This window comes from Rattus norvegicus, chromosome 20, assembly GCF_036323735.1.
Source record: "Rattus norvegicus strain BN/NHsdMcwi chromosome 20, GRCr8, whole genome shotgun sequence".
Lineage (NCBI taxonomy): Eukaryota > Metazoa > Chordata > Mammalia > Rodentia > Muridae > Rattus > Rattus norvegicus.
Window position 1 is genome coordinate 6808338 of NC_086038.1, and position 27905 is coordinate 6836242.

Below are 27905 nucleotides of genomic sequence, written 5' to 3' on the forward strand. Positions count from 1 at the left end.
AGCAGTGGAGCTCATGGCTATGGTGCCCACCGGTTCACAGCATCACCTGCGACATGGTTTTGCCCACTATGTCTGACTTAGATGCAATTTAGATGTAATTTCTGGTTTTTGGTAAATCTAAAGAGTAGAGAAGAAGGGAACGGTACAGCACAAGGAAGGCGGGAGCCTCTGATGACGGCGTTCACCATCCGGAGTGTCTGCAGACAAGAACCAAGGCAAAGGGAGAGGAAGGCTGGAGGGGTGGGGGGAAATGTGCCCGAGGCATTCAGTGCACACCGGGAAGGGAGTGCATGCAGGAGCACCTTACAGGATGCTTTGTGTGGACGGGAAAGGTGATTGGAACTGCACAATGGTGGCACTAATGTCGTGTCTTCCTCCTCTCTTGTGATAGCTGTCGACCTGCTGGAAAAGATGCTGGTTTTGGACTCGGATAAGAGGATCACAGCAGCCCAAGCTCTTGCGCATGCCTACTTTGCTCAGTACCACGACCCTGATGATGAGCCAGTGGCTGACCCTTATGACCAGTCCTTTGAAAGCAGGGACCTCCTTATAGACGAATGGAAGAGTGAGTCCAGGGCGGGCTGGCCTGGGCCTTGAGCTTGCTTCCATTTCATTCACGCTTTGTTTGTTTGTTTGTTTGTTTTTTTGAGCCAGGGTTTTTCTCTGTGTAGACCAGGCTAGCCTCAAACTCAGAGATCCACCTGTCCCTGCTTCCCGAGTGCTGGGATTAAAAGCATGTGCTTCCAACCCCAGCTTATGTGGTTGTTTTTTTTTTGTTGTTTGTTTGTTTGTTTGTTTGTTTGTTTGTTTTCCCGGAGCTGGGGACTGAACCCAGGGCCTTGCGCTTGCTAGGCAAGCGCTCTACCACTGAGCTAAATCCCCAACCCCATCTTCTGTGGGTTTTAATAGTGCTGGAGATGGGACCTAGGACTCCCACATACAGCACAAGTGCTCTACCACTGCACTACGTGCCCAGCTCAAGAACTTAACTTTTTAAAATCTTTTCTAAGTGATTCTCACTAAAGCTTTAGGAAAAATGAGCTTAATGACAGCCAAATATTTCAAATACACCTGTGATCTGAGCACTTGAGAATCAAATTAAAAGATTAAGGTTTAAAAAAAAGCAGCCTGGGGGTTGGGGATTTAGCTCAGTGGTAGAGTGCTTGGGCAAGCGCCAGGCCCTGGGTTCGGTCCCCAGCTCCGAAAAAAAAAAAAAAAGGAAAAAAAAAAGCAGCCTGTAAAGTTATTCGCAACCACATAGATAGTTTGAGGCTATCCTGGGCTACGTGAGAACCTGTCTGAATTAAACCCTTATGAATGGGTACTACCAGCTCTCTAGACTCACAGCCAGGGTCTTTGGTGCATATATTCCCTGGTGGGGTTTGTAGATAGAGTGCGCAGTCTTCACACTGACAGAGCTTTGAGGGTCTTGGGGGTTACATTTACAGCATCTTCTCAGGAGAGAGAGGGCCAGTGTATTTCTGCACAGAACTAGGACAAGAGTTTTATAGCTTGCTTTTGGCCTCATTAGGGACTGCCAGGAATGGAGCCACATGTCCACACCCAGTCACACTCCTTCATAAGTCACAAGGTCAGCTCTGCCTCACTGCTTGCAGAGTGCAGTGCTGTGCTGCTCCAGGGAGCACTTGGGAGGAGCACCTTGCATGATGGAGTGGGGCGGCAGTTTTCTCCATGTCCTTGAACTCTGCTGCACTGCTGCAGGCCATGAGCAAGTAGCAAGGCAGATTGATGGGGTTCAGCACACCATTTACAAGAGGGAGGAGCTAAGTGTCTGCCGGCAGAGACAGCACCTTGAGTCTTACACCTCTCCCTTCCTTCCCTGCCCTAGGCCTGACCTACGATGAAGTCATTAGCTTTGTGCCACCGCCCCTTGACCAAGAAGAAATGGAGTCCTGAGCACCTTGCTTCTGTTCTGTCCATCCCACTTCACTGTGAGGGGAAGGCCTGTTCATGGGAACTCTCCAAATACCATTCAAGTGCCTCTTGTTGAAAGATTCCTTCATGGTGGAAGGGGGTGCATGTATGTGCGTAGTGTTTGTGTGTGTCTGTCTGTCTGTCCGTTTGTCCATGTATCTTTGTGGAAGTCATTGTGATGGCAGTGACTTCATGAGTGGTAGATGCTCCTTGGCAGTCTGCCTGCTCTCTCAGAGTCCGGGCAGGCCGATGGGAACTGCCGTCTCCTTAGGGATGTGTGTGTGTATGTTAAGTGCAAAGTAAGAATATTAAAATATCCCTGTTCCTAGTTACCTTGCCACTTCGGCTTCTCCTGTGGCCCTGCCTTTACCATATCACAGTGACAGAGAGAGGCTGCTTCAGGTCTGAGGCTATCCCTCAGCCATGCATAAAGCCCAAGAGAACCAACTGGCTCCTGGGCTCTAGCCTGTGATCGGCTTGCTCATGTCCTCAGAACCTGTCAGTCTGTTTGTGCCTTAAAAGGAGAGAAGGGCGCGTTGTGGTAGTTACAGAATCTCAGTTGCTGGCGTTCTGAGCCAGGCAAGGCACAGGGCTGTTGGATGGCCAGTGGGGAGCTGGACAAAACAAGGCAGCCTTCAAGGAGGCCATGGGTGCATGTGTGCATGAGTGTATGTGCAGCCGCCCTCCCTCACCTCCAGGAGCAAGCTGTTTTCTATGCTTACCTAAGTTCACCTCAGTGCAGAGGTCTCCAGTGCCAGGCACAGGCTCCTGCCATCAGTAGCTTCCTATGTCATCTTCACGTCATGCGGGTGTTTGCATGCTGTGCTCTGGAGCTTGTCCTGTCTTCTGGAAGCCCTGGGCCGGGCGTGTGAAGACTTCCCAGCAGTCCTATCCACGCACCTCAGCTGAGGCCACGGGCACACTGCTGCTTCCTCACTCCAGCTACGTTGTGTTGAACACAACTGATCCTCCAGGTGCTTGTGGTGCAGGAAACGGGACGAACAGAGCACCTGAACCCTTGCCATCTGACATCACCGACACAGGAGAACAGTCCTCTCCTCTCCTCTCCTCTCCTCTCCTAGGACAGTCCCCAGCTCTGGAATCATGTTCTTCTCACTCATGGTAGCCAGCTAAGAAAGCTGCAAACCGAACAAAGGGAGAACCGAGCTCCTGAAGCCAGGAGCTCCTTTTACTGTCCTTCTCAAAATAGGGTCATTAGACACAGCCAAGTCGTCAAAGGCCCCTTTCCTTGTACGGGGCCCCCCCGCCCCCGGCAGCTTGACACTGATTTCAGTGTCTATTTGGGGAGAAAGCAATTTTGTCTTGGAATTTTGTATGTTGTAGGAATCCTTAGAGAGTGTGGTTCCTTCTGATGGGGAGAAAGGGCAAATTATTTTAATATTTTGTATTTCACCTTTATAAACATGAATCCTCAGGGGTGAAGAACTGTTTGCATAATTTTCTGAATTTCAGGCACTTTGTGCTATATGAGGACCCATATATTTAAGCTTTTTGTGCAGTAAGAAAGTGTAAAGCCAATTCCAGTGTTGGACGAAACAGGTCTCGTATTTAGGTCAAGGTGTCTCCATTCTCTATCAGTGCAGGGACATGCAGTTCTGTGGGGCAGGGTAGGACCCTGCATCATCTGGAGCCCAGAAGGAGGCCGACTGGCCAGGCCTCACCGCCTCAGTATGCAGTCCAGCTCCACGTCATCCCCTCACAATGGTTAGTAGCAACGTCTGGGTTTGAACGCCAGGCGTGGTTATTTTATTGAGGATGCCTTTGCACATGTGGCCATGCTGTGTTAGGACTGTGCCCCAGGGCCCGGACTTGAAGCTAGAGCTGGCAGAAGAGCTCCTGGCATCCATGGTGCGATGCTGCCGCCACCCAGTTTCTCCATTGGAAGACAAGGGAATGAGAAGACTGCTGTGTATGTGTATTTGTGAACTTGGTTGTGATCTGGTATGCCATAGGATGTCAGACAATACCACTGGTTAAAGTAAAGCCTATTTTTCAGATTCACCTGGCCTCTCAAGTGTATTCTGTCCTCCTCTTGATTGTGGGAGTTCTGTTTGTTCTGTTGTCAGGCGCAGCCTAGCACGTGTCTGGCAGGTCCTTTCTACAGCTGCATGCGTGGGTGGACGGGCCTCTGGGCTCTGGGCTCTGGGCTGTGGGCTGTGGGCAAGGCAAGCTTTGCTGGGAGGGAGTCACCACGCAGCGGTGCCTGAGGTGCAGCCACACACCCTGCACTCGTAAAGTCTGAAGTGAATGTTTTCACATCTTCAAGTAATTGGTTTGATCAGAGAATGCCCACAGAGTTTGTCACATATCTTCTGTGGCTACTTTGACACAGTGACAGTTGATATCCGTGGGACGAAGACCCCAGGGCTACCCAGCTAGCTGCTTAAGTTAGCTCTTGTGTTTACCAGCCACTCTATAAAATGAACGTTAAAAGTTGCTTTCCGGGGGGTTGGGGATTTAGCTCAGTGGTAGAGCGCTTGCCTAGGAAGCGCAAGGCCCTGGGTTCGGTCCCCAGCTCCAAAAAAAAAAAAAAAAAAAAAACCAAAAAAAAAAAAAAAGTTGCTTTCCGGGTTGGGGATTTGGCTCAGTGGTAGAGCGCTTGCCTAGGAAGCGCAAGGTCCTGGGTTCGATCCCTAGCCCCGGAAAAAAATAAAACAAAATAAAAATAAAATAAAAACTTTTGGGGCTGGAGAGATGGCTCAGTGGTTAAGAGCACTGACTGCTCTTCCAGAGGTCCTGAGTTCAATTCCCAGCAACCACATGGTGGCTCATGACCATCTGTAATGGGATCTGATGCCCTCTTCTGGTGTGTCTGAAGACAGCTGCAGTATACTTATATATAATAAATGAATAAATCTTTAAAAAAAAAAAAACTTTTGGGGTTGGGGATTTAGCTCAGTGGTAGAGCCCTTGCCTAGCAAGCACAAGGCCCTAGGTTCAGTCCCCAGCTCCAAAAAAAAAAAATTTTAAAATTGGAAAGGGTGGATGGTGACTGAGGAATAACACCTCTGGCCTCCACATGCATGCACACGCACACACATAGATACAAAGAATGTAAAAATACCCCATACCCTCAGCCTACCTATACACAGTAAGGACCCATCCATACCTCCCTTATGTGGACTAAGTCTAACTTGCCACTTTGTAATAACTTTGTGTGAGGTCTTAGTTTTCTAGTATCAACTTTGCCAGGTCGATCATCCTGTGCACCACTCGAGACAGTTGCAATCAGATCTGCCATCGGATCTGCCTTATATTTGTTTGAAGCACTTGACACATGCTTATACAGTAGACTAGCAAATGGTCTGAGTATCTGCAGTCAGCGTTTCCATCCGGGTGACTCCCTTCAGTAAACTACGGGGACTTAGATAACAATGCAAAGAAGGGTGGTCCTTTCAAACCCAAGGGCGTTTTTAGAATGGACACACCTACTGACCTATCAACTACGAGTCCAGAAGTCCTTAGGAGTGCACAGATGGGGGTCAGGGATGGTTGAGTACCACCTTCTTTGTGAGAGAAGAAACGAGACAGCCTAAGAGGCCATCTGTAACAGGGCCCCACGCTGACACACGTGGGGTCATGTGAGGCACATGTGAAATAAGGCAGTGACATCCTGTATTTTATGCTCTCCTATCTCATAAATGGGGAAGGTTTAGAATTTACCCAGAATGCTTGGGACCAGGGTTGTTGTGGATTTCAGACTTACCACCGTTTGGATGTCCCTAGATTAGGAAACCTAAGATCTAAATAAACCATGCTGAGTGACAAGTCATGCGGGACACCCCAGGCTTCCAACTGGGGAGTGGCAGGCACACTCTGCTTGGCTGTGGCCAAGAGAATCCTAGAGGAACATACATTGCGTCAGCAGCGCCTCTGGCTTTTCTCTACAGCTAGAATTGCCTGGTTTTTAATCAACCCGGAAGATCTTTAAAATCCACCTGGCCTGGGAACCTATTCCTCATAGCCCTTTCTGGAACAGCCTTCATCTAGCTCCCTAACTGCAGGAGCCTTACCCTGGAGGGGAGGGCGAAGTGGCTTCTTCTCCACATCCAGTGTTCTGAGGGATCTGAAGCAAGAGTTTCCAACTTAACCACTGCTGACACCTCAGCCAAATAATTATTAGTCATAGAGCCCTCCTTGGCCGGCCACCAAGCAGTACCCACCCATGCCTCTGCCCACTAGATACCAGCAGCACCCATGCTTCCTTCCCTGATTTGTAACCGCCACAGAGGTCTCTAGATATTACCAGTTGGCCATGTCATCCCCACTGTAAAACTCATTCAGGGGGAGTCCCATGCCTCCGTTCTTGAGGATACGGTGTCAACATCTTTGGCCTGCTGTGACTTAGAGAGGTAGCTTAGTCCTAGAAAGAAAGGTCCCAGCTGGACCTAGGTGGTGCATGCCTTTAATCCCAGCACTTGGGAAATGGGAAGACAGGTCAGAGTTCAAGGCCAGCCTCAGTCTACAGAGTGAGTTCCAGGACAGCCAGAGCTATGTGGTGAGAGAGACCTTGTCTTGGATGGATGGATGGATGGATGGATGGATGGATGGATGGATGGATGGATGGATGGAGTGTGGACGGAGTGATGGATGGAGTGATGGATGGAGTGATGGATTATAAGTGAATGACCCGGGTTGGGGATTTAGCTCAGTGGTAGACCACTTGCCTAGCAAGCACAAGGCCCTGGGTTCGATCCCCAGCTCTGAAAAAAAGAAAAGGGGAAAAAAAAAAAGTGAATGACCCTTTTAAAAACACATATGTCTTGAAAGAAGTCAGGGGCTGGAGAGATAGCTCAGTGGTTAAGAGCACTGACAGCTCTTCCAGAGGTCCTGAGTTCAATTCCCAGCAACCACATGGTGGCTCATAACCATCTGTAATGAGATCTGATGTCCTCTTCTGGTGTGTCTGAAGACAGCTACAGTGTACTTAGATATAATAAATAAATAAATCTTAAAAAAAAAAAGAAAGAAAGAAAGAAAGAAAGAGAGAGAGAAAGAAAGAAAGAAGTCAGACTTTTCAAAAGGAGGTCCTCAAGTGTGCCTCATATCTGTAATCGGGTAATCCCAGTGCTCAGGAAGCAGAGGCAGGAGATTGACTGCAAATCGGAGACCCTGTGTCAAGCATCCTCCCTCCTCGGCCTGGAGAGATGGCTCAGAAGTTAAGAGTGATCACTCGGGGAAAAAAAAAAAGGGGTGTAAAGGAAAAAAAAAAAAAAAAAAGAGTGATCACTCGGGGTTGGGGATTTAGCTCAGTGGTAGAGCGCTTGCCTAGGAAGCGCAAGGCCCTGGGTTCAGTCCCCAGCTCCGGAAAAAAAAGAAAAAAAAAAAAAAAAAAAAAAAAAAGAGTGATCACTCACTGCCGATTCAGTTTCTAGCACCCACATGGTGCTCACCACTGGCTATGACTCCAGCTCCAGGGACCCAATGCCACCAGTCCCTGATGTCCAAGGGCATCGGTAGTCATGTGCATGTGTCCACACACAGGTTCACATATGTACGCATACTTATAAAAACCCTCAAAGGGCTGGAGAGATGGCTCAGTGGTTAAGAGCACTGACAGCTCTTCCAGAGGTCCTGAGTTCAAATCCCAGCAACCAAATGGTGACTCATGGTGATCCCATCAGTAATGGGATCTGATGCCCTCTTCTGGTGTGTCTGAAGACAGCTACAGTGTACTTAGATATAATAAATAAATCTTTTTTTCTTTTTCTTTTTTCTTTTTTTCAGAGCTGGGGACCGAACCCAGGGCCTTGCGCTTTCTAGGCAAGCGCTCTAACCACTGAGCTAAATCCCCAACCCCAATAAATAAATCTTTTTTAAAAATCCTTTAAAGGGGCCAACCCCAATAAATAAATCTTTTTTAAAAATCCTTTAAAGGGGTTGGGGATTTAGCTCAGTGGTTAGAACGCTTGCCTAGGAAGCGCAAGGCCCTGGGTTCGGTCCCCAGCTCCGAAAAAAAGAACCAAAAACAAAAAAAAAACAAAAAAAAAATCCTTTAAAAGTCAATTTTTCACTTCAGATCTCTCCCTCACTTCAATGTGGGAGAAGTCAATTGTGAGCAGTGACTACCACCCATAGAGCAGAGAGCCTCCCTGGTACCCATTGCTAGAGGCCATTTCCGGGCTAACTGCGCCTATGGCTATCTTCCGGCCTTATGCTGACAGGCAGTGGGGTTTTCTGAGGGTAGTCCAAGGCCTTTGTGTGCTGGGTGTTCCTGGACCTGCTGAGCTGGCTCTATCCATCCTCAGCTACGGTGTTGGTGACGCCCAGATCCATTTCCTCTGAGCCATTGCTCAGACATGATGGAGTCTCCGTGAAGGACTTGTCACCCGATGACTCTCTGATTGCGGCTGTGACAGCGATGTGTGCGGTGTCCCCACCTACAGGTGCAGGACAGAGCGACTGCTCTGCTCACAAGCCCTGTTCTCAGCAACCCCTGCTCTCCAAGCTCTTGTGCTCAACCCCTGGGTTTCTGTGACTTGTTGGAGATTACCGACACAGAGGAGTCCCCTATGGCTTTTCCTAACTACTTTTTAAACTGTATTTTTATCAGCCGGGTGTGGTGGCATACACCTTTAATCCTAGCACTTGGGAGACAGAAGACAGGAGGATCTCTGTGATTTTGAGGCCAGCCTGGTCTACAGAGCAAGTTCTAAGACAGCCAGAGCTGCACAGAGAAACCCTGTCTCAAAAAACAAAGCAAACGGGGGTTGGGGATTTAGCTCAGTGGTAGAGCACTTGCCTAGCAAGTGCAAGGCCCTGGGTTCGGTCCCCAGCTCCGGAAAACAAAACAAAACAAAACAAAACAAAAAAAAAGCAAAAACAAAAAACAAAGCAAACAAAAGATAAGATGTATCATACAGACAGGGCGTTCGTATAAATAAAATACATGAATAGATAAATCTCTCCAACCCAGGACATGCCTTTAATCCCAGCACTCAGGAGGCAGAGGCAGGCGGATCTCTGAGTTTGAGACAAGCCTGGTCTACAGAGTAAGTTCCAGGGCAGCCAGAGCTACACGGAGAAACCTTGTCTTGAAAATACTTATTTTTACTGTTTTTATTTGTTTACACACACAAAACCACATGGTAGCTCACAGCCACCCCTAACTCCAGCTCCAGGGGACCTTTAAACAGATAAGTGCAGGGAAAACATCAACGAACATTAACTAAATCATTTTTTAAAAAAGACCTTGTGGGGGCTAGAGAGATGGCTCAGTGGTTAGCCCCAACTGCTCTTCCAGAGGTCCTGAGTTTGATTCCCACGAACCCCATGGCTCACAACCATCTGTGAAAAGCTCTCTGGGAGAACTTTCCCTCGGGATGGAGACCCTCCAACTCCAAAGACCAGACCGAGACACCACAGGATGCAATCAGCAAGAGGATTTGGTTTATTGTCGGGATACACAGGCACAGGCACCTGCGGGCGCTTCAGTCACTCGGGGGACTGGCGCGCCCCACGGAACCAAGGATGGGCTTTTATAGGATTTTGGGGAGCAGAAGCAAGCATACAGAAGCAGATGCATGGTTACAGGGATATAATTGGTGGATTCTAATATGGCAAGGGTTTAGCCCGGGGGCAAGTTTCCTAGCTACCTTCCTGAAACATAACGGCTGACTCGGCCCCCCAAGGGTTCAGCCCGGGGGCAAGTTTCTTAGCTACCTTCTTGGAACATAACGACTGACTCGGCCCCCCACCAGGGTGTGGGACCTCTCCCGGGGCTTTTCTCATTGTCAGGTGCTCAACGGCAGTCCTCCTGTTGCCAGGCCTTCAACCAAACACATCTTGTTTGGCAGCCGCTGTGTACTCAGTGTTCTGACCTTTCCCTGAACCAGTCATCTTAAGTACAGCCTTGCAAAATGGCGTTACTGCTGCTAAGCTGGGGTCTTTCATTCCCCCATTTTTTTTGCTAACTTTGAGTGAAATCTTTCACTTGACTTGGTCAAGAAATTTCTGTCTGGTGGGGGCTTATTCCCCCCACTGACTCTAGGCCACAAAAGGGCTAGGAGGAGCCACGTAGGAGTTTTAACTTTAAGGGGTTTGGAGTGCGCTGAACTCTCCATGTCTGGGGTGTAGTGTTGTGATTAGTCAATTCCTCAGACCGGACTGCCTTGACGTGTGGTGCGTGGATCTAAGCCGAGACTCCGTCTATCTTTAGGGCGGTCGGGGTAGTCAGGAGGACGGTGTAGGGTCCTTTCCACCGTGGCTCGAGATTCTTGGTCTGGTGTCTGCGCACCCACACGGTGTCTCCAATCTGGAACGGGTGTGGCACCACCGGATGTTCAAGCTTGTCCTGGTAAGCAGCGGCCAAAGGTCTCCAGACGTCTCTCTGCACAATCTGTAGGGCCTGTAAGAGCTGTTGGCAGTCATCCCAAGTAGGCTGGTGGGTAAGTAAAACAGATTCTATTAGGTCGGTGAGTGCCACCGGATCTTTGGAGAAAGAAGGGTTGTGTTGTTTCCAATTGTAAATGTCAGCTGCTGAAAACGGCCAGTATTGGGTCTGGCCACCGGTTCCCTGTCTAAGTGGGAAAGCCTGGGAGGTTGAATCTGGCATCACCTCGCGCTTATTGTGCAATCTCCCTGCGACAGGGGAGAAACCCTTATCAGACTGTGGCCCGGGAACTGATCTGGCCGGCGGCTCTGCCTCCTCCGTTTCAGCCGGGCCTGTCAGAGAGAAGATCTATGAGAGGGGAGTTTGGGTCTGCCGGGAGGACAGGTTTCTTAGAAGGCTCTGATTTCACAAAGGTAGAGAGAGGAAGACGTGGCCGGCGGACCGGGCGGGGCCGAGGGGACAGGCTGGGGGTTGAGGGGAGGCCAATTCGGGTCCACGAAGGGTTCCGCCCGGGGGGGGGGGGTTTAAGGCGAGACTCTCTCAAGTGATAATATAAGAAACCTGATCAGGATGTCCGTGGACGACCCGATCTTTAACCTGTAAAATAATGATCTTATTAAATGTGTCATTCACTGGCCATCCCGCTCCGAAAGTGGGCCACTCGGATGTGCAGAGAGTCTGCCATTTTCCTTTTTTTTTTTTTTTAACCTCGACGGACTGGTTGTGTGCCCGGTCGTGGACGTCTTTCTAATGATCAAGAGTGAGACTTAGGGGCGTTGTTAGGGACTGTCCCATGTTAGTTCTAAGGAAGATTAGAACACAGAGAAAACAAACAACACCAACAGTCAAACAAACAACAGACAGGCGTGCTGCACGGCTTTGGTACCAAACTGAAAGCAAAAAGTCAGATGGAGGTGGCAAAGGTCCGGGGCCCTCTGAAAGCCAAAACTACAGACAGAGGTGCCGTTAGTCCGGATCTTTCTCCTCTCCCAGATTGGGCCCCGAAAAGTCGGGCCCCAACACCCTTGGAACGTCTTCCAGGGCTGCGGGGCGAGAAGTCCGAGCTCGTCAGCTCCTTCTTCGTCCCGCCCAAATTCCAAACAACCTGGCTGAGCGCTCACAGAACAGACCTGGCTGAGCGCTCACAGAACCTGGCTGAGCGCTCACAGAACAGACCTGGCTGAGCGCTCACAGAACAGACAGAATAAGGCAGAACGAGACAAAATCAGACAGACAGACAGACGCCGGCCGGCTTACCTCCCAGTGGGTGGTCGGTGGTCCCTGGGTGGAGGATCTCCTTTCCCGGCCAATGCACCAAATGAAAAGCTCTCAGGGAGAACTTTCCCTCGGGATGGAGACCCTCTAACTCCAAAGACCAGACCGAGACACCACAGGATGTAATCAGCAAGAGGATTTGGTTTATTGTCGGGATACACAGGCACAGGCACCTGCGGGCGCTTCAGTCACTCGGGGGACTGGCGCGCCCCACGGAACCAAGGATGGGCTTTTATAGGATTTTGGGGAGCAGAAGCAAGCATACAGAAGCAGATGCATGGTTACAGGGATATAATTGGTGGATTCTAATATGGCAAGGGTTTAGCCCGGGGGCAAGTTTCCTAGCTACCTTCCTGAAACATAAGGACTGACTCGGCCCCCCAAGGGTTCAGCCCGGGGGCAAGTTTCTTAGCTACCTTCTTGGAACATAACGGCTGACTCGGCCCCCCACCAGGGTGTGGGACCTCTCCCGGGGCTTTTCTCATTGTCAGGTGTTCAACGGCAGTCCTCCTGTTGCCAGGCCTTCAACCAAACACATCTTGTTTGGCAGCCGCTGTGTACTCAGTGTTCTAACCTTTCCCTGAACCAGTCATCTTAAATATAGCCTTGTAAAATGGCGTTACTGCTGCTAAGCTGGGGTCTTTCAGTGTGTGTGTGTGTGTGTGTGTGTGTGTGTGTGTGTGTCTTTGTGTGTGTGTGTGTATGCATATATCTCTGTGTGTGTGTATCTTTGTGTGTGTGTGTGCATATGTCTGTGTGTGTGTGTATATATATCTGTGTGTTTGTGTTTATTTGTGTGTCTGTGAGTGCCTGTGTGTGTCTATGTGTCTGTATGTGTGTCTGTGTGTCTCTGTTAGTACACATGCGTATATGTGCACATGGAAGTCAAAGGCAGACCTCAGTGTGTCTCCTTCAAACTCTCCTCATTTTTTGACAGAGTCTCCTATGAACGTGTCAGCTACTGGCTGACCCGCCAGCTCCGTGATCCTCTTGTGGGACCTTCTGAGTGCTAGGATTACAGGCACAGGCCTTTATGCCCAGCATTTTCTGTGGGTCCTGGAATCTTAACTCATGTTCTCATCTTGAACCCCTCTACTGATTGAAACACATCCCCCTCCCTAAACGACATTTTTAACTTACTTAAAGAACAGCTCTGGGGAAAAAAAAAAAGAATAGCTCTGGGTTGGAGAGATGGCTCAGTGGTTAAGAGCACCGACTGCTCTTCCAGAGGTCCTGAGTTCAAATCCCAGCAACCACATGGTGGCTCACAACCATCTGTAATGGGATCTGATGCCCTCTTCTGGTGTGTCTGAAGACAGCTACAGAACTCATATACATAAAATATACGGTACTCATATACATAAAATAAATAATCTTTAAAAAAACAAAACAAAACAACTCTGAGGGGAGGTGGTGATGCACGCCTTTAATCCCAGCACCTAGGAGGCAGAGGCAGGTGGATCTTTGAGTCCCAGCCTAGTCTGCAGAGCAAATTCCACGACAGCCAGGACTCTGCAGAGAGCCCCTGTTTCAAAAACAAAATGAAACAAACAAACAAAAGCCTGTAAGGACCGTCGAATGGCTCAGCAGGTAAAGGTGCTTGCCTCCAAGGCTAATGACCCGAGTTCGATCCCTGGGACCCACAGGGCGGAAGGAGAGAACCGGCTCTTGGATGCTGTCCTTATCCTCGCACGCATGTGCCATGACTTGTGTGCTTCCCGAACCACAGAATAAATAAGCAAATGCAATAAAAAGGGCAGACGGAATCGTAAATGTATTCATTATGCTACAGTACCAGTAAACGGGAGTCAGAATGACTGGGCGGCTGCCCCCGCCCTGGGAGCGATGGTCATTTCCACACAGAAGCAAAATGTAAATGAAGAAGGAAATGAAACCCAGAAACCACACACGGGGAAAGGCTAATGAGTTTGTGGCAGGGTAAAACAGCAGGATTCGGTGAGTCTGGTTGCCGCCAGGAGCCACACCTTCTGTCCTACCCCAGGATGACTGTCCTGGACTGTCCTGGAGTATGGGCAGACTGACAGCATCATCTGTATCAACAGGCTATCAACTCCTACAACTCCAACTCGGTGGTCACACGGATCCGAGAAAACAAATGACCTGCAGCCAGGAGGGCCATGATGGCACAGGCCTGAATTCTAGCATTTGGGAGGCTAACGAACGAGGACCAGGCGTTCGGGGCCAACCTGGGCAACATATAAAGAATCGTGATCTGAAATACATACAAGAGAATAAATCGGGGTAGACAAAATGGCTCAGAGGATAAGGGGGTTTGGCATCAAGCCTGACAACCTGCGTTTGATCCCTAGAAGAACCTGCACGGTGGACGGAGAGAACTGACTCCCAAAAGTTTGTCCTCTGACCCCACACCCCCTCCCCCCACACACAAATAAAAATGTAAAAATAAAAAGATCTAAATAGGGCTGGAGAGATGGCTCAGCGGTTAAGAGCACCCGACTGCTCTTCCAGAGGTCCTGAGTTCAATTCCCAGCAACCACATGGTGGCTCACAACCATCTGTAAGGAGACCCGATGCCCTCTTCTGGTGTGTCTGAAGACAGCTACAGTGTATTTATATATAATAAATGAATAAATAAAAAAAAAAACCTGTGTGCCCAAAGCACTGGCCACTTACCACATGTGTAAAAAAAAAAAAAAAAAGATCTAAATAATAACAAATTTTTTTTCTTCTTTGCCCCATATTATCTGTGCCCTAGAGACAATTAGCAGTGTCTGGAAACATTTTAAAATATCACCTCTGAGGTGATCCTAGCACAAAGGGAGAGAGGGTAGGAGCTGGGGACTCAGTTTAGCATCCTGCAGTGCAAAGACGGTCCCTTCTACCAAGGGGTCATCTGAGCCAATGTACAGCGGTGTCCAGGCTGAGGAGCTAATAATTCAACATGGCAGCTCTCATGATTGAGGGAAAAGGGTTAGAAGGGGTGGGCAAGATGGCTCAGTAAGTAAAGGTGCTTGCGGCCAAGCCTGAGGACCTGAGTTCTATCCCTGGGTCCTACAGGTTGACTTCAAAGTCCCCCCGTAGTGCAGCATGTCATTGTTTGAAGTTGCTCCCTCTGTAGGGCAGACGCTACTTGAGGACAAGCACTCTTGACACCAGTCCTCACGCCCTTCACAGGTGCCAGCCAACTCTGAGTAAACACTCTCGAAGCTTATCTATCTCTAACTAGTCAGGGAGGGCAGAGACAGACAAGCCACATCCACCCTGCAAAGACTTGCAATGTGTGCTTGCTTACAAACTCACAGGTCCTTCTTCCTTCTTCCTCCTTCTTCTTCCTCCTCCCTCCCCTCCTCTTCTTCTTCCTCCTCCTCCTCTTGTTCTTCCTCCTTCTCTTCCTCTTTTTCTTCCTCCTCCTCCTTCTCTTCTTCCTCTTCCTCTTTCTCTTCTTCTTCTTCTTCTTCTTCTTCTTCTTCTTCTTCTTCTTCTTCTTCTTCTTCTTCTTCTTCTTCTTCTTCTTCTTCTTCTTCTACCTCCTCCTCCTGCTCTTCTTTTTCATGGATCATTTCTAAGTTTGGGGTTAGAGCACCCTAAATCCTCCAGGATCCGAGGAAGGAGAAACTGTGTGTGCAGGCTCTAGGACCCAGTCCAAGGAGCTGTTGGAGCCAGACTGGGGGAAGCCAGCAGTGTCCTGGCCTTAGCAAAGCAAAGAAAGGACATTCCAGGTAGGAGCGAACACCCAGGCCCAAGGAATTTGGGAAAATCAGGGACTCCTTAATGAGAGTGAATGATGGTGGGGACTTGTCCTGCACACTTGAGAGATGCAGGGCGCGGGTATCCTACCCGAGGCAGGCTACTAATCACTGCAGGCTGCAGTCCTCACACTGAGCTAGGCTGCTCCTAGTGGGATGGGACCTCTTTCCAGGCGCCAAGAGGGAGGCAGGATGTGGCATCTGGTGCTGAGAGAAAGGGGCAGAAGGTGCTATTAAAGAGGAGGCTGCCCCCTGTCAATCTTTTCTCGTGTGCGTCTGTGTGTGTTTGTGTGTGTGTGTTCTGATGTCAAGTTCAAACTCGCTGGTACGCCTAGGCTCCTTGCCCAGCTTGCTCTAGAGACCCATGCCTGTCTCCACCTCCTGCGGCTGAGATCTAGCGGGTTGCCACATCCACTTGGCATTTTCCGTGAGTTCTGGAGACCTCAGGCCCAGCCCCCCGTGCTTGGGGTCGCTAACCACCGACCCACCTCCCTACACCTAGCTGCCTTATTTTTGAGATGCTCTTGCTGAATCGCCCAGCCTGCCTCAAACTCACGGTGTAGCTCAGGCTGGCTCTGAACATCCTGACTTCTCCTGTCTCTACCTTCCGCACGCTGAGAGGGTAGGCGTGTTCCCCTTGCCTGGCTGTGGGTGTTCTCTTCTGTCTTCTTTAAAACGTACATTTTATGTGTGTGGTAGGGGGAGTCAGTTCTTTGCTTTTGTTTTGTGGGCCCTGGAGAACGAGCTTAGGCCGTCAGGCCTGGCGGTGAGGACCTTTGTCTGCCCAGCCTTCTTGCCAGTCCTCAAAGGATCTCTTAAGACCAGCGATGGGGCTTGGTCTCATGGGGCCGACGAGGCAGGGAGTTTTTGCCACAGCCACTGACACACACTGTCTTGGTGCACCTCAGGCCCAGAGCTGTCTCCCAGTGCAGCATTGGCTGTCGCCCAGGAGAGAAGGGAGTCCAGTCATGGGATTTGAATAGTGATAGAAGAGAGATTGATGATTATAAAAGCAGATGGAATCTTCTGGAAAGTGAGCACAGAGCCAAATCAAGTCAGGAGAGGGACTTTTAGAAGGGAGCAAGGTGACCCTCCCAAGTGTCATCTGATGTGGCTGAGCAGCGGCAGACGGAAGGACACTGGACAAGCATGGCTGGGCCTGGACCTTGTCTGAATACGGACTATAGTGTGGTTATGAACTCTTCCAGAGGACCTGGGTTCAAATCTCAGCACCCACATTGGGTGGCTCACAATTAAGTATGTCTAACTCCAACTCTGGGGAATCCAGCACTCTCCTCTGTGGGGACACACACACACACACACACACACACACACATACACCCTCACACACACATACACACACACTCAACACATACACACACTCACACATTCACTCACACACACACTCACACACACATACACACACACTCACATACACATTCACTCACACACACACTCACACATACATACACACACATACCCCTCACACAACTCACTCACACACACTCAACACACACTCACACACATTCACTCAAACACACACACTCACACACATTCACTCACACACACACAAACATACCCCCTCACACACACACACTCACTCACACATACATACACATACCCCACACACACTCATGCACACACACACATACACACATACCCCCTCACACACACACACATATACCCTCACACACACATACACACACACTCAACACATACACACACTCACACACACATTCACTCACACACACACTCATACACACATACACACACTCACACACACATACACACACATACCCCCTCACACACACTCACTCACACACACTCACACACACTCACACACACATATACCCTCACACACACACGCTCACACACATTCACACACACACTCACACACATTCACTCACACACACTTACTCTCACACACACACTCACACACACGTACATACACATACCACACTCAACACATACACACACTCACACATTCACTCACACACACACTCACACACACATACACACACACTCACATACACATTCACTCACACACACACTCACACACACACACACACACATACCCCCTCACACACACTCACTCACACACACACACATACACACACATACCCCCTCACACACACTCACTCACACACACTCAACACACACACTCACACACATTCACTCTCACACACACACTCACACACATTCACTCACACACACACATACACACACATACCCCCTCACACACACTCACTCACACATACATACACATACCCCACACACACTCATGCACACACACACATACACACATACCCCCTCACACACACACATATACCCTCACACACACATACACACACACTCAACACATACACACACTCACACACACACATTCACTCACACACACACTCACACACACATACACACTCACACACACATACACACACATACCCCCTCACACACACTCACTCACACACATATACCCTCACACACACACTCACACACATTCACTCACACACACTCACTCTCACACACACACTCACACACACGTACATACACATACCACACACACACTTACTCACCCACACACACACTCACTCGCACACACACACCCCACACACACACTCGCTCACACACAAATAAATAAATTCAAACTTTTATAAAGATTTATTTTAGTCAGGCAGTGCTCGTGCACACCTTTCATTATACCACTCCATAGGCAGAGGCAGGGGGATCTCTGTGAGTCTGAGGCTGGCCTGGTCTACAGAGTGAAATCTAAGCATAAGCACCCAGGGCTACAGAGAGAGAGAGACTCTGTCTCAAAACAAGAAAGAGAGAAAGAAAGTGTGTGTATGTGTGGGTGAGTAAGTGTATGTGTGGTATGTGTATTGTCTCCCTCCCCCTCCCCCTCATATGTCTCCCTCCCCCCACTCACAGCATGTCTCCCTCCCCCTCCCCCCACATTCACATGTCTCCCTCCCCCCCACTCACAACATGTCTCCCTCCCCCTCCCCCCACTCACATGTCTCCCCCCCACATTCACAACATGTCTCCCCCCACCATGTCCTCTCTATTTGCTTTTGTCCCCTATTGAATCCAATCAGTGCTGAATGCTAGAGTGTTGACCTCTCCCGTTGGGTTCAACAGAGCACACAGTGGCTGTGCGCATGCGTGTAACTGTCGCGTCCTGCACAGAAGACAGGATCTCTCAGTGATCCTCCCCATCCTCCATCTCCCACAGTCTGCCTACCCTCTCTCTCCCCACTCTCCTCAGGCCTGGGGTTCGGGGTGTGTAGACATCGGTTTAGGGCTGAGCACTCAGCCATCACTTCTCATTCTATAGAATACTATACAATATGGACCATATATACTGAGTGACTAGAGGCTCACTGAGTATATACAACACGTTAATATAATGTCATATATGATCTATTATGTATAATATATAACAATATAATTATTTTATATATTTACCTATAAATATATACTATATAATATCATTATACTACATTAAAGTATATAATATATAGTATATACAGATGTATGCATATATATGTATGTGCACATGTATATATGCATATAATGGATATGTATACATATTATGCATGCACATATTCAAAAACTGATATAGCCAGAGAAGCTGTCTGTCACACACCAAAGTACATGAATTCAGTGCTTTAGTCAGGGTCACAGCTTCCAGTCTGGGCCTGCTAGGTCTCTGTGACCCTGACAGGTGACGCGGATATAAGGAACGCAGCAGCCAGACTCAGAGACCCCTGTCCTGGAGACGCAAGTGGTCCCTGAGGTGACTGACGGGGCGCTCGGGAGTATGGGCAGGGTCATGACCCCATCTCCTCAGCTAGCAGCTGGCACAGCCCCAGGCGGGAAGTTAAGCTGGCCTACACATCAGGTACAAAATGACAGCCACGCAGCGGTACCAAGAGCTGCTGTGAGGAAGCCCCAGCCCCACCTGCGGTCCCTCCACCACCAATGAGTGCTGCTGCATTCTTGGTGTTGGCATCAAAGACCTAAGCCTCCGGAAAAAAAATGTTCTAGTCTAGAGGAATAGTCAACCCATTAGCAAGAGACACAGAAGAGCTTGGGGACAGCGAGACTGGGCAAGGCTGGTGGACTGCGGCTCTGTCCAGTTCTGCAGGGAAGGGAGCAATTACTTCAAGCAAGGCCGGAAATTCCAAGGACCAGGCGTCAACCATCACAGCCTCCTCTGTCCCTGGCCAGGTGGGTGGTATTGTCCCAGTTAACAGTTGACAAAGCCCAGAGACATCCTCCTATCTTCTCAAGGTCACATAGCCACAAGTGGTGAGATTGAAACTCAGCTGTGTCCTGGTGTGTGTGCCCTGAGTGTGTGTGGGTTCAGTGGGGTCATGGGGGTCTGGAGCGGGCAGGGTGGTCAGCAGGGAGAATCCTGCTGTAGGATTGCCTTGGAAGATTTCTAAAATCCCATGTATGTTCGGACCTGTGTGGGTCTGCGCATATGTGCGCAGGTGCGGGAGGAGGCCAGAGGAGGCGCATGAACTCCTGGGCTGGAGTTAAAAGCAATCAGTTGTGAGCCACTAGACATAGATGCTGGCAATGAGACTTGAGTCCTGTGGAAGAATAGTTGACGCCCTTCCTGGCTTAGCCATCTCTCTAGCCATAAGCATACGCGTGCGTGCGTGCGTGCGCACACGGTGTGTTTTAAATTACATCGTTTTATTTATTTTGTGTGTCCGTGTGCATTCACAAGGGTGTGCATGCAGTAGTGCGTGGTCAGAGGTCAGAGGACAACCAGTGGCAATTAATTCTCACCTTCTGCCACAATGGGTCCCAGGGTATCCAATTCAGGTCACCAGGTTTGGTCCCAGGCACCTGTACCTGCTGAGCCATCCCACTGGCCCACATCTTGCTTTCCAATGTGCTTCGTGACTTTGCTTGGAGAAATGAAGAGAAACGTCTGTCCCACCCAGACAGGGCACAGAGCAACCGAAGTAAGGATTCACGTCCGGCTTGGCAGAGCAACGAGTTTATTGGGGTTACCTGCAGGAGTGTTGGCGACTCAGGCAGCTGTGACACCACAAGGTCATGTCTCAGCCTGGATGATGACTCAGGAACAAAGCCCATCTGGAGCTGGGGGAAGCAGTCAGTGAGGGTACAGGGTGGGAAGGACTCAACAACTGCCCCTCCCCCAGTAACCACAATCACCTTGTCACAGTTCTGTTGTGATTATTTCCTTGTGCAGACTTGGGGCCAAGGAACTCTGAAGGTCGCCATGGCGACCGCCTCCCGTGAAGTTCCGTGAAGTCCATGGCAGGTTGTGCCCGGAGGTAAAAGCAACAGAGCAGACTTGAAGCTTGGTATCACTGCTAGGAGAGAGGAGAGGACCCCAGATTCGGGTCAGGTCCTTGAAGTGACCAGTTTCACTTCAGCAATCAGAAAAAGGACAAATTAACCCTAGACACGAGCAGAGGGTGGGGACGGGGCTCAGACTATGGGCGACCAGCTTGGCACGCATGAAGTCCTGGTGTTTTATCCGCAGGCAGGCGTTTCAAGGACACCCTTGGTTATGTAATGAGTTTGAAACCAACATGGGCTATCAATAAACAAACAAATTCTAGGACAGATCACTCCTACTGACCCGCAGATGCTCCCCAGTGGCCAGCGTTCCAAACACACACTCCATTACTGCCTTCCGTCCAATCATCTGGGTCTTCAAATAACACCCTGCCCCCTCTCCCTGGCACCCAGAAAGCCAGAAACATCTGTGCCCACTCATGCACAGACCTTACTAAACCATCCAAGACCTTACTAAAGGGCTGGAGAGTTGGTTCTGCAGTTAAGAGCACTGGTTGCTTTTCAAAAGATCGGGTTCAATTCCCAGCACCCACAAGGCAGCTTACAACTTCAATTCCCAGATGATCTAACTCCCTCTTCTGGACTCTTTAGGTACTGCACACGAGGTGTACTAAAACACACCCACACGTAAAAATAAAAATGAATGAGTCCTTTTTTTTTTTTTTTAACAAAAGTATATACCGAGGGGGCTGGAGAGGTGGCTCAGTGGTTAAGAGCACTGACTGCTCTTCCAGAGGTCCTGAGTTCAATTCCCGGCAACCACATGGTGGCTCACAACCATCTGTAATGGGATTTGATGCCCTCTTCTGAGATGTCTCTGAAGACAGCTATAGTGTACTCATATACATAAAATAAATAAACAAGGGGTTGGGGATTTAGCTCAGTGGTAGACCGCTTGCCTAGGAAGCGCAAGGCCCTGGGTTCGGTCCCCAGCTCCGAAAAAAAGAACCAAAAAAAATAAATAAACAAACAAACAAATAAATAAATCTTTTAAAATTATATATTGAGCAGCCATGGGGAACAGGCAGGTTCCCTGGAAACAAGAGTGACAAAAACAGTGCCCAGACACTCACGGTCACTGGTGAAGGTGGACATTTCAGAAGGGACAAAGCTGGTAAGAATGACAACCAAGGTTAGACCTGCTTGAGGCTACCTCTTCCAGGGACTGGACTTGTGAAAGTTGGCAGAAGAGGAGTCCGGAGAGGGGACTATGGAGAGGCGCCTCACAGATGAGCAGTCCTTACTGCCTTTTTCCACCAGGGGGCGCCCCAGCCAAGCAGGCTGGGCAGGGCCTCGTTCTCTTCACCCAGCTCAGCTCCGGGTGACGGGTGACGTTACATCTGGCTCAACAGCCCAGTTGTTAAATTTATCAGCGATTTCATACAGCTCAGCTCATTACTGTAGCTTCCATCTGTTCCCCCACTAAAATGTTTTATGCCTGCACTCAGATCAGACCTACCACAAAACGGGCCCTCAGAAAACTAGTGGGATTTTTTTTTTTAAGTGCTTGTGTGGGCACATGTATGTGTGTATACACGCGTTGAGGCCAGAAGTCAATGCTGGGATGTCTTCCTCAATCCATCTCCACTGTTTCGTTTTGGTTTGGTTTGGTTTGGTTTTGGTTTTGGTTTTTTTGAGACAGGGTTTCTCGGTATCGCCCTGCCTGTCCTAGAACTCAATCTGAACCGGGCTGGCCTTGAACACAGAGATCTGAGTGTCTCTGCCTCCCACGCACTGGGATCAAAGGTGTGTGCCACCTCACCTGGCTTCACCTTATTTTTTAAATAATTTCATTCATATGTTTGCATATGTTCCTCTTGTCTGTATGTGTACCACACGAGTGCATATGTCCATGAGGGCTGGAAGAGGGGGTGAGAGATTGTAGAACTGAAGTGTGCTTGATAGGGGAGATAAAGACCGGACCTAGGTCCTCAGCAGAAAGAAAGTGCTCTTAACCAATCACCGAGCCACCTCTCCAGCCCCTTTAGGCAATTTCAAAAAATTACATTTTATTTGTGGTTCTGTCTCTCTGTCTGTCTGTGGCGGAAGGTGCACGTGACACCGCGTAGAGGCCAGAGGACAGCTTTTGAGAGCTGGTTCTCATCTCTCACTGTGTGGGTTCTCACGATCCAGCTCACGTTAGAGTCTTTACCGCTGAGACATTTTATATTTATACGAGGTCTCTCACTGAACCTGGAACTCCAGAGTTGGGCCAGACTGGCTGGCCAGCAAACCCCAGAGAAACTCCTCAGTGCTGGGTTACAGGGCTGGGCCTCCATAGTTGACTCTCCTATGTGAGTGACAGGTCCTCATGCTTGAGTGACAAGCGCATTCCCCACAGAGCCACCTCCACGGCGACTCAGGAAATAAGTGTTGGATGAGTCTGTGAGCAAGTCCTCGCACGGTGTTTGGTTCTTGCGTTGAACTGGCTGTGAGTTGGAACAGCCAAAGGGCTGGACAGAGCGGCGGCTGCTGGCTGTCCCCTGGAGGGAGCGTCTGATGGGTACTTACTGTGCACCAGGTACCAAGTTCAGTACTTCTCACATTGTCTCATTCACTGTTATTCTCTGGGGTGAGAACTGACTTCTGTCAACTTGCCCCCAGATAACCTAACCAGATCCAAACTTTCCCCTAAGTCCCTAATCTATTCCCAGGACCCACTGGTGTATGCCCTCTCTCCCCAAATGATGAATAAGTTCAACTCAGTATTTAAAGTCCTACCCGGTTGGCCTGGTGTGAGAACCTAGTCTGCCTATACTTGGAATGAGTTCTTTTTTATTTATTTATTTACTTACTTACTTACTTAATGTATGTGAGTACACTGTCGCTGTCTTCGGACACACTAGAAGAGAGCACCAGATCCCATGACAGATGGCTGGGATTTGAACTCAGGACCTCTGGAAGAGCAGTCAGCGCTCTAACCACTGAGCCATCTTTCCAGCCCGTGGTACGAGTTCTTTGTATTTGATCTTTTTTTTTTTTTTTTTTTTTGTTCTTTTCTTTTTTCGGAGCTGGGGACCGAACCCAGAGCCTTGCGCTTCCTAGGCAAGCGCTCTACCACTGAGCTAAATCCCCAGCCCCCGTGGTACGAGTTCTTAAGGCCAACATATACAGTGGGCCCACCACCACCACCACCTAAAAGGGATTCACTTACTATTCTCCTGTTCTGTAACAGAGCCAAAGAGATCCATTAGGTAGCAAGTTCCCAGCGAGTGAGCCAGGGGAGGGGGGCGTGGCTGATGCTCTTGATTGATGCTGGAAGTAGCACGCCCCCCAGGTGACAGAGTCGGACACTCACCTCACACCGTGACTAGCTGTCTACACAGAGAGCTCCAGGCTGGCAAGGGTTACCTAGTGAGACCTTGTCTTAAAACAAACAAAAACGTTTAAAAATAAAAACAGGTGTATGCCGCAGGACGGGACGGCACGCCGCAGAGACACCTGGACGTCCATGGGCGCCGCTTCTCTCTGGTCTGGGTAGCCAGGAAGTGGAGCCAACCCACGTGCCCGTCAACAGATGAATGGTAAAGGAATCGTGTTACATAGGCACAGTGGAATTTCATGCAGCCATGAAAGAGAGATGAAGTCATGAGATCTATGGGACAGCAGGTAGAACTGAAGGCCATTATACTAACTGACGAAGGCCAGACCCAGATAGAGAAGCACCGCCTGTCTCTCTAACTAAGGGTCCCAGATGCTAAGTGGTCTATGACGTGTATGTGTGTGTGGTGTCGGGGAAGGTGGGTCCTGAAACTTCTGCACAGGGGCCCGTGAGACTGGAAAGAGCGATCTTAGGGAATCAGAGAGAACAGAACGCACTGGCAGGAAGGTAGAAGGGTTGTGGGGGGCGGGGAGGAGAGAGCCACAAGGGGGAGGGAGAGGGCACAGGGACCAAGTTGAGGTGGGCAGGACTAGAGAAGAACCGACAAGCACATGCTACATGCTACGTATGAAACGCTGTAAAGAATCACTTTACCCCGAATGCTAATGTAAAAAGTCCAAACAAAATAAAATATGGGCTGATTCAAAGTGGGAAGAAGCGAAGGTGCCAGGCCACAAGGTACCCGCATACACATGGCATTCACACACACACACACACACACACACACACACACACACACACACACACACACACACTAAATAAATAATGAAAATAAATAAATCTCCCTGAGATGCCAGATGCACTGACTCACATCTATAATCTCGACATCAGCAGTAGAGACGGGAAAATTACCCAGAAACCCGCGGGCCGGCCAGCCTGGAAGACAAAAGTAACCGAGACCAGAGAGACCTCACCTCAACACGGTATAAGGAACGCCAACCCGGAATGCCATAAGTTGTCCTTTGCTCACACATTCACACCCAGTCACAGTGAATAAAAGCAATTTAAACCCGGGGCTGGTGAAATGGCCTAGCAGTTCAAGGGCCTACGGTTCTCTCAGAGGATCAGTTGGGTTCCCAACCCCCACACTAGACGGCTGGTGATCTGTCACTCCAGCTCCTGGGGGATTATAGGTCCTCTTCTGGCCTCGGAGGGTACTGATATTCATGCACACATACGCATAAACAGATATACGCACGCAGGCGCGCGCGCGCGCACACACACACACACACACACACACACACACACACACACACACACACGCAGAACTGTTCAGGAGGGAGTACGCTACAGAGATGGCCTAGCAGTTAGGAGCCTCAGCTGCTCTCACAGAGGACCTGACTTTGGTTCCTGTTGGAACCAAATGGTGGCTCATAAGCACCTCTAACTTTAGCTCCGGGGAACCCAGTGGTCTCTTCTGGCCTCCGTGGGCACCAGGCCTCAACACAGTGCATCTGAGCAAAACCACTTATACTCATAAAATAAAAGTAAGTAAATCTCTTAAAAATGTTTAAAATACGGGGCTGGAGAGATGGCTCAGTGGTTAGAGCACTGACTGCTCTTCCAGAGGTCCTGAGTTCAGATTCCAGCAGCCACATGGTGGCTCACAACCATCTGTAATGGGATCTGACGCCCTCTTCTGGTGTGTCTGATGACAGCGACAGTGTACTCACATATGTAAAATAAATAAATAAAACTTTAAAAAGAAAGTTTAAACTACGGGGGAGGGGAGATGGTTTAAGGGGTTTCCACAGGGGAAACTGGGAAGGGGGACAACATTTGAAATGTAAATAAATAAAATAACCAAGATAATTAATTAGTTAATTAAAATATTTTCAAATGCGGGGGTGGGCAGGGAAGGAGTCTTTGTCTGGACATATAGGAAAGGAGCTTCTACCTGTTCCTATGTGTCACCTCATTTTACAAGGATGTGCTAGGACTTTGCTCTAAAGTCACACAGAGGGCAGTGCCAGAGCTGGGAATTCAGTTCTCTTTCCAAAGTCGTGCTTACAGTGCATTCATGCCTCAGGGGGAGAGAGGGAAGGACTGAGGCCCTTGGAGCTAGGGAGAAACATCCAGCTACCCACGATGCCCTTGGTGACCCCTTCTTCCTCTGCTCCCTTCCCTCCCTCCTCCTCTACTCCCTCCTCCTCTTCCTTCCCTCCTCCTCTTCCCTCCCTCTTCTCTTCCTAGTCCGCCTTCCCTCCCTCCTCCTCTTAGCTCCTCCCCCCTCCTCTGTCCCCAGTGACTCCCCTCACTGGATTGAAGGCATTTCCCTCCAAGGCTGCCAGGCTGCTGAGTAAACCCAAGCCCAGCAAGGCTGAGGGTGAGGGTCACTGTCAGCTGAGTCTAAGGCCTGAGTCACTTCCTGACCCTTGCTCAAGAGGAGCCCAGAGTGGCCAGCTGTGCGAGGGGGTGGCCCTCCTGGGCTTCGAAGACTTCCCTCGGGTTCCTTTCCTTTCTGGGCTCAACTCTACTACACAGCAGATATTCTAGTCCCTTTTCTCCTCTATGGCTGGGAGAGCACATCTCTCAGGGCCAACTCTGAGTCGTCTGCCTATGACCAGCCATAGAATCTGGTATCCAGAAACATGGGTCCTTAATACAGAACTACCAACCCAAAGGGTCTCAAACTTCTGCTGTCAGCCCCTCCTTTGTCTTCCCATGGGGTCTTGGGTCCATCGGAAGATGGACCAGGAAACAGGCTGTACGGAGGAAGCCACGTCCTTAGCGTGATTCCGGTTTAGTTTGGAGACATCGTTGAATACGTTGCTCCAGGGCCCACCATGCCAGCTGCCTTACCCAGTTCTGCCCCTCTCCAGCCTCGTGATCTTTTGCTAATCACTTCAGCCCTCCATGCCTGTTTGTCACCTCTCCGGTGAGGGTGCTCGGCCTGACTCACCAGCCTTCTGCCCTGGAGTGGAGTATGTAAAGCACACTACTCGTCGGCACATGGTGAGCACGTACGTTTACTAGGTAATTTTCACGCCCAATGGGCTGACTCTGTCATCCCTATACATTCTTTGGCATGTTCTTAGGATGATTAACAGACGCCCCGCCCACAACATGTCAGTGGAGGTTGTTCTCCCCAGTGCTTGGCGGACCGTGTGGGAGAAGCAGCAGGGTAAAGTTTAGGGGTCCGCAGACAGCTCGATGAGTCTCCGGACTAGCACATTGCCTTCCTGTAAGCCTCTCTCCTCGGACAAATGAAGCAAGCTGGCTCCCTTCCCTTTCACAGAGAAGCCAGGGAGGGTGGGACACATCTCTAAGGGCAGGCATGAACTCTTCCTCCAGAGTCCTCGGGACTGAAATTGAGGACAAAGTCTCCCAGGGACCCCAAAGACAATGCCATTCATGGGGCCTTAGAAATCAAGCAAAAGTCTGCACTCAGAATTGGAAATTTACTCTGGAGGCAGAGGCAGGGGAATATCTAAAAGTTAGAGAGCAGCCCAGCCTACATAGAAAGTTCCAGACCAGCTAAGGTACATAGTGAGACGCACTGTCTTAAAAACAGTCACCACCAATGTCAAACAAACTCCCACGGACATTGAGATCTGTGTGAGCACTGAGGACTGTAGGATTAGCTGCCGTCGACTCTGGGTTTAAAGACAGCAAACCTCTCATGAAAACAATTTGATGCCTGGAGTTTATTTCGGGAAAATGGGGTAAGAGGAACAGACTGAGCTCTGGTCAATTGCTGAACCTTAGGACCTGAGAGTCATACTTAATCTGAACAGGAGCTCATTCAGAACCCCAGGGATTGTAGGGTTCTTGTGTTGTTTGGAGATTTCTGGAGGGTTTTTTTTGGGGGGGGGTGACAGGGTTTCTCTGTAGCCCTGGATGTCCTGGAACTCACTCTGTAGACCAGGCTGGCCTTGAAAATCCCCTT

At 49.6% G+C, this 27905-nt stretch overlaps 1 protein-coding gene and 1 long non-coding RNA gene across 4 annotated transcripts in view; one reads left to right on the plus strand and one right to left on the minus strand.

Moving 5' to 3' along the window:
• Mapk14 (mitogen activated protein kinase 14) overlaps positions 1–3957 on the plus strand; it is a 61007-nt gene extending 57050 nt beyond the window's left edge. For 2 of the 3 annotated variants that reach the window (XM_006256142.5, NM_031020.3), the window contains exons 11-12: positions 392–565; positions 1850–3957. In XM_006256142.5, the coding sequence (XP_006256204.1) occupies positions 392–565; positions 1850–1917 (242 nt within the window). In that variant the 3' untranslated portion in view covers positions 1918–3957. Of the gene's footprint in view, positions 1–391; positions 566–1849 lie in introns of those variants that run through there. The other variant, XM_063279559.1, reaches the window with a different exon arrangement.
• Positions 3958–9323: 5366 nt separating this feature from the next.
• Positions 9324–12217, minus strand: LOC134483779 (uncharacterized). Its single transcript, XR_010060765.1, has 2 exons — positions 11440–12217; positions 9324–11393 (listed from the first exon to the last, which is right to left on the minus strand). It is a non-coding gene; the product is annotated as an uncharacterized LOC134483779 (long non-coding RNA).
• Positions 12218–27905: the final 15688 nt, after the last annotated feature.